Consider the following 7,320-nt stretch of genomic DNA (forward strand, 5'->3'; position numbering starts at 1 on the left):
AGATGTAGCCAACAGAACAGAACTGAGAAAATCAGTAACTATTTTCCACACCATAAGTGTGATCAGAGCTCAGTGAGTGAAGGAATGACGATGAGGCTTGGGTTTAGATTTTGGTGGTAATGTTGTTTTTTCCATAAGTGAATTAGGGTATGAATATAAAGCCTGACATTTTCAGAACTATCTACAGGTTTTCTCAGGATGCCACACAATATACTGCAATTAAAGCTATTTTATAAGAGTATCCCCACTCCCCAGTTCTCATTTCCCCTTTCACACAAAAACATGTCCCAGTCTTGAATACTTTTGCACTGCGACCTTTGTTCCCTTTATGAACAATGTCCAACTTTATTACAAATCAATTGCAGGAAGAAGAATTTAACTTTCACCTAATTCACCAGAAGTACACATACATTGTTTTAATGCACACAAATACATCGTAGTTGCATGGATCCCTGCTGTGATCTCTGAAAGGTCTCCTCTGCAATGATAATAAATAGATCTGAAGTAAATCAAGATCACATGTCCTCCTCGTTTGATCTCAGCATGGTCAGGAGAGAAGCTGGAAGCAAATTCTGTTCATTACAGGATTTTTTCCCCCCCCAGTACCACCTTCCATTATCTAAACTTCATACAGGTTCAGGAATAGGAAAGTGCATTATGTTTTCTGAATAAAGAGTCTTTTGTATGGAGTTGGCCCATAATACACCGGTTTCAGCTGTTTTTGCTGTTAACCGCAATCAGCACATCTCTTTTTTTCCTCTCCTGGGGAAACAGCCATGAGTGGAATTTTCTATGATTCAAGTGCAGGTCAAAGGGAACGATGGCGTGGCAATCCGTGCCATCTTTTCCTTACACGTCTTAAAACTATATGCTAAAAGGAAATGTTTAAGGGGGAAAAAAGGAAGGAACAGACAGACTGTTGAGGTGTTTCAATTATCCTGGGACAAAAAAATCATTGAAGTCGAAGCTTATTATTCGGTTATTCATCTTCAAGTGTGTTATTAAAGAGAAAGAGGTAGACAGTGGAGTTACAAGTGTGAGAAGACAAATCGGGACCCACTGACAGGTCCTGGGATTTTAAAATGTTAATAATTACTGTAAGCACATACTGTATGTGGATCTTTTTTTCTGGATTGGATTCTTCTTGAATGTGACCCTCATATTAAAATAAACTAGCGTTTGTTATTAGACTACTTCTTTCAGTATTATAGACTTTGTACAGACTCTTCACTCAGTAGTCAAACAATATTTATCATTTAAGGCTGTTCAGTTGTTGAGCAATAACTTCTCTGCTCTAATAATTTCCATTAAATTCACAAAAATTGGTTCGAGTTACAATTATATTGAGCGGTTAGATCCTAAAACTGGAGCCCAAATCCATTTGTACTGAACAGTGTATTAAAAATGCTACAATGACCAGTCAGATAACGTGGACAAGGATTGGTATAATTTCGGGAATCTGAGAGTCCCCTCCTCACTGAAGGGACTTGACTGTTGCATATTTAACCATATGTACAGTTAAATAGACTAAATTAAAAAAAAAAACAACTAACAATCATTAAATTCAGATATGATCAAAACTTTATTCAATGCACCACAATGGTAAATCTCAAAGCAGCTTAAAATACACTGCATGCAAAGGCTTTGGTGTCAAAAATGAATACAAGAAAACAAGAAAATTAAATGACTGCTCATTGAACTGAGCCAGGCATCTCCAAAATCAAGCCAGGATCATTTTATCATGCTTCTTTTACATATGTCCTCACTGCCACCACGTCTCCCATCTTGCATGTCTGCAGAGAAAGCAAGAAATCAGATTTCAGCAAAAAGAAAAAAAAACCAGTTTCATAATTAACTATGGTATGCTCGCTAAGCTAGGTCTGACTATGGGTGGATTTATAACAGTGTCATTACATTACGATACATATACCAACCAAACTACTATCAAAATTCTTAGTTATTATTTAGCTGTTATAGTCATAACTAGTTATTTGAATCAAATGGGTTCAAGCTAAAGCTCATAACTTATAAAGTAGTCTAATGTCAACTTAAGTCTAAGAAAATATCCTATATCGGCTCCATATACAGTATGTATTATTGGATTATGGTTTTAAAATAAATGATGTGTTAAGATCAAGGGGTCCGTGGCTGGAAAATGTTTGCAAAAAGCATGTACATGGATGGGAGTAGTTTTTTTTTTTCCTCCCAAACAAAGAAGCATGATAAGTCCTCATCAATAAAATTCTCACCGCTATTAATTTTCCATCAGTCACTTCTCTCTCTAGTGTGGTTTCTTTGCCATTCCAGGTCTGTTTTTGCACCAGTTTGCCGTTCTCAAGGCTCACCACGGTCTGCACACAGAGAGGAGACGCTCTCACACAAGTCCATAGACTACGACAGAGACAGAGCTGCATCATTATCAGGTAACTTGTCAGGAAAGTAGAATTCGTTACTGACCTTGGTCTTTCTGTCATCAGCAGTGGTCTCCTCAAACGCCTCATTGAGCTTGAATTTGGCCTCAGTAGTTTTAAAAGTGCTCTGGGATTTCATGCATATCACTCCTTGGTCATTGACGTTGAAGATGAAGTTGGGCTTGGTCCTGTTTCCTACCTGTCGAGTGGGAAAACTCACCCCTGAGGGATGGAAAAATAAATCAGCTTCATTTTTGCCATGCAGCAACAGTTACGGTATTAAACTGTATCGTGGCTTTTCTTTGGGATGATTTCCTTAAGACATCAAGGCACCTTTAGTATGTGTCTTTTGCCTGGGAAAACTAATGTGATGCATGCATTAGTAATTAATTTTAAACACACAGAGATCATAATTTATCTTATCTTAATTGCCTTATTTACTTTCCCAGGTGAAAGATGCACATTAACAGTAGTGTTATGATGCCCAGTGGAGTATTATCTCCTTTCCCCCCCTCATAATAATTGGCAAAACAGTGCATTTACATATTTAGTACCAAAATTTGCAATCAGTCACAGTCTAAAACCACAATAAAAAGACAGCAAATAGTCCAGTTTTATACTTAATGACATGGACCTCAACATCACCTACTTACTATCAGGATTTATGATACAAGTCCATATTAACATTTACACACTCAGCCACAAAACACAGCTATTAATACATTATTCAGAAAAAAAATTACAAGAAAACATACCCAATGCCTTCATGTAGTCGTCAAAATTCTCGCTGGAAACCATCTTCCATGTTCCCACAAATTTATCCACCATCTTTACACTTTAATACTCAGGTCCTGTTCAACACAATTTACCTCAGCCTCTAGCTTGGAAAGTTCCGCCTCCGGGCTTTTATACGATATCTATAGCGCGTGCACGTTTGGCCGCTCCAATCAACGCGTGAAACGTCACCCAGCGTCGTTGAGCTTTCAGCCGCGCGCGAGGCAGTGCAGAATGAGGGGAAAGGGCAATGAGGTCTTTTCAGATCATGAAAAACAAATTTGTAATAGACGACCAAATGTAAATAATGTCCACAACACATACTGGAAATATATATTTATAAAGGTAAATTTAGCACAGAGGCAAGGGCGCAGATGGCACTGGGGACATGTCTCCTCCAGATTTATAGTGACCCCACCCACCGTCCCTACGTAAGGTGCCAAACATAGGTAGAAAAAGTGAGGATTAATGTTAGACTAACTTACATTGCAGCACAAAGTTGAAATGGCAGCAGCAGCACACTGAAAAAAGTAACCTATAGAATTTACCCAATAAATCTGAGGTAACAATTTGCATTGACTTGTTTGGGGTAGATTTAATTCCATATATTGAGTATAAAATAACTGAAATAAAAAGCTATGAAATACTTAAATAAATTGGGTAAAATTTACCTCACATTTATGTATCTATTCAACAGCTACTTTCTCATTGAAATTGGGTAAAATTATCTCTTGTTTGCTAGTAGGTAATACCTGATAATTACTAATCAAAGGTAATTAATATCACTTAGTAAGGTTACTTATTCGGAGAAGGTAAGATATACCCCCCAAAAAAAGACTTTCAGATGGTTCATCATCTCAATGTTTTTAATCCATAAAATCATCATCAAAAAAAAAAACCCACAGAATAAAGTGCAGTACAACAGCTTCACACAACATTTCAAGTAATGAACCTGTTTTATAACTCACTAACTAGCAGCTTCAAATGTTGTTTCTGGACTGACCAAATCTGCAGTCCAGGTGCATTTATACAACAAATAACTGAACCGCCTTGTTTATATGCAGCAATGATGCATCAAATGATCAAAAAACACAAAATAAAGTGCAGTACAACAAATAAAGTGCTTACACTTTAATACTCAGGTCCTCTTCAACACAATTTACCTCAGCCTCTAGCTTGGAAAGTTCCGCCTCCGGGCTTTTATACGATATCTATAGCGCGTGCACGTTTGGCCGCTCCAATCAACGCGTGATCACTTGATCATTTGATGCATCATTGCTGCATATAAACAAGGTGGTTCAGTTATTTGTTGTATAAATGCACTTTATTTTGTGTTTTTTGATCATTTGATGCACTTTATTTTGTGTTTTTTGATCATTTGATGCATCATTGCTGCATATAAACAAGGTGGTTCAGTTATTTGTTGTATAAATGCACCTGGACTGCAGATTTGGTCAGTCCAGAAACAACATTTGAAGCTGCTAGTTAGTGAGTTATAAAACAGGTTCATTACTTGAAATGTTGTGTGAAGCTGTTGTACTGCACTTTATTCTGTGGTGGGTTTTTTTTTTTGATGATTTTATGGATTAAAAACATTGAGATGATCATTTATACAACAAATAACTGAACCACCTTGTTTATATGCAGCAATGATGCATCAAATGATCAAAAAACACAAAATAAAGTGCAGTACAACAGCTTCACACAACATTTCAAGTAATGAACCTGTTTTATAACTCACTAAACTAACAGCCGGAGAGAGGAAGATGGCAGTCCGAGAGTTCCCTGTCCCGCTCACTCAAACACGCGGTCTGACGCATGCGCAATTTGGAGCACAGGACTCACGGCTTTGGGGTATATTTTACCGTATTTTTCCATGTAACTGTTGTTACTGTTAACGAATAGGTAGCATATGTATAATTTACCCATTAGTTTATAATTCCTTGGCTGACTGCAATAATCGAGTAAATTTTATCTGGTTTGCACAGATTATATTTACCACTCTCCAAAATCACGTCTTACAGTGCAGCCTTGTCACTGATCAATCCACATTACACCGATTCAAGAAGGGGAAAGGCTGGAGCAGATCCTTACAGAGTTGGGAAAGCAAGGTGTTCAATTTTCCACGTAATTCTTGGTTAATAACACTGCACAGCTCATCCATTTGATAGCAGCGGTGTTTCTGCTGCCACTAATGGTGCGTTCAGTTGTACTCGTAAGTTGGAAGTTTGAAGTCCGAAAAGCATTGAAATCCAGCATCTACCAGCATAAACGCTGGGGTTTTCGTTTCATTTCATTAACTGTCCATTTTTTAATTTTTTCGAATTCCATGTTCCATGATGTCCCAGTTTTTAAACTGGGAAGCGGCGGAGAGATGTTTTTGGGACCTATTGAGTCTGCTTCTAGACGGTAAATTTGTTTGGCTGCAGAGGGAAATTTTTTTCTATCAATTTTGTTTATTGGAAAAAATACTTTTTATTTTGTGAATCTGTTGTTCAAGTGTTTATGCTTATGGCAGAGCAATAGGGCCAGGGTTTTATATTTTATTTGGAAACTTCTGAAAAAAAAACTCAATTTTTGAGATTAAAGTCAAAATTTTCGAGGAAAAAAGTCAAAAGTTTCGACAAAAAAGTCGAAATGTGAGAAAAAAAAGTCAGAACTTGACTTTTTTCTCGAAATTTTTGACTTTTTTCTCAAAAGTTTTGAGATTGTTTCTTGAAATTTTTGACTTTTTTCTCAATTTCTGACTTTAATCTCGAAAATTCTGAGTTTCTTTCTCAGAAATGTTTTTAAAAAATATGTATTTCTTAGTGGCACTATCGCTCTTCCGTATATACTTCTGTTTTCATACACATTTTATGTTTCTAATCATTTACATGAAGGCACGAGTGTGAATCATTTCAATTTTATTTTGCTATTAATTTTTGGACATTCCCTTTTTGTTAGAAGTTACAGTTAAAGTTTCTGTGATGAGATTCTTCATCCTGCTGAGATCAGCAAATGTTTAAATAAAACATGCAGAAGACATGAAGTTTTGGAGCGTGATTAACATACCAGACAAATAACAATTTGATCATGTATGGCTAGTGTTGACCAGGTAGGCCTTTGTCTACCAATGTTCATTCAGTTAGAAAACTCACAATTCTAATGTATATTGAAGCTTCAGTGTGTATATATATATATATATATATATATATATATATATATATATATATATATATATGCATTTACACAAAATGGAATCATTTGCTGACAGCTCAGTCCCCCCCCCAGTTCAAAAATCCTATCTGCACCCCTGCACAGAGGTGCAAATAAACGCCATCTATTCTGTCCATGGACTGAAAAGGTCCTGAGAAAAGTGGACAGCAGTGAGGTGGGGGGCGGGGCATTGCTAAAGCAGCAGAGAATTGATAAGGCCAAACAAAATAATATATGCTTCCTGTTTCCTGGGTTTTCAAAATAGGGTAGGTTGGTAGGGGAAAAAAATTTGTTTATCCCAAAAGTTTACGACAAATTTTCTAGGGTAGGTAGGAAAAAGTGAGAAGTTTCCTTTGAAAACATTTTTTACAAAATACTCGTTAAACATTTGCAACTGATCCCAGAATGTCAGAACTGTGTGATTCGTTGTAGGAAACAATGTTGTAGTTACTCTATAGTTCTTCATTTGGAAATATTTTTAATTGTTGTGAATATCTTTTGCATTATGGCGGCACGGTGGTGTAGTGGTTAGTGCTGTCGCCTCACAGCAAGAAGGTCCGGGTTCGAGCCCCGTGGCCAGCGAGGGCCTTTCTGTGTGGAGTTTGCATGTTCTCCCCGTGTCCGCATGGGTTTCCTCCGGGTGCTCCGGTTTCCCCCACAGTCCAAAGACATGCAGGTTAGGTTAACTGGTGACTCTAAATTGACCGTAGGTGTGAATGTGAGTGTGAATGGTTGTCTGTGTCTATGTGTCAGCCCTGTGATGACCTGGCGACTTGTCCAGGGTGTACCCTGCCTTTCGCCCGTAGTCAGCTGGGATAGGCTCCAGCTTGCCTGCGACCCTGTAGAACAGGATAAAGCGGCTAGAGATAATGAGATGAGATGAGACATTTCTGTCCACTGTGTCGCTTTTTGTTCCGAGGCGAACCTCCATTTTATA

At 37.6% G+C, this 7,320-nt stretch overlaps 1 protein-coding gene across 1 annotated transcript; it reads right to left on the bottom strand.

Annotated features, from left to right (window-relative positions):
* Nucleotides 1-1,563: 1,563 nt before the first annotated feature.
* Nucleotides 1,564-3,305, bottom strand: fabp4a (fatty acid binding protein 4a). The gene is made up of 4 exons (XM_060942039.1): nt 3,167-3,305; nt 2,458-2,633; nt 2,250-2,351; nt 1,564-1,793 (listed from the first exon to the last, which is right to left on the bottom strand). Exons 1-4 carry the CDS (start codon nt 3,237-3,239, stop codon nt 1,740-1,742), a joined length of 405 nt encoding a protein of 134 aa, XP_060798022.1. The 5' UTR covers nt 3,240-3,305; the 3' UTR covers nt 1,564-1,739.
* Nucleotides 3,306-7,320: the final 4,015 nt, after the last annotated feature.

This window comes from Neoarius graeffei, chromosome 16 (genome assembly GCF_027579695.1).
Source record: "Neoarius graeffei isolate fNeoGra1 chromosome 16, fNeoGra1.pri, whole genome shotgun sequence".
NCBI classification, from domain to species: domain Eukaryota; kingdom Metazoa; phylum Chordata; class Actinopteri; order Siluriformes; family Ariidae; genus Neoarius; species Neoarius graeffei.

What these genes read in the sequence shown, in the direction of transcription:
- fabp4a (XM_060942039.1), bottom strand. Translation starts at nt 3,239, where the DNA reads ATGGTGGATAAATTTGTGGGAACATGGAAGATGGTTTCCAGCGAGAAT. An exon ending in CGACTACATGAAGGCATTGG is followed by an intron (nt 2,634 to 3,166) that starts GTATGTTTTCTT and finishes TCCATCCCTCAG; the next exon opens with GGGTGAGTTTTCCCACTCGA. An exon ending in CTGATGGAAAATTAATAGCG is followed by an intron (nt 1,794 to 2,249) that starts GTGAGAATTTTA and finishes CTTTCTCTGCAG; the next exon opens with ACATGCAAGATGGGAGACGT.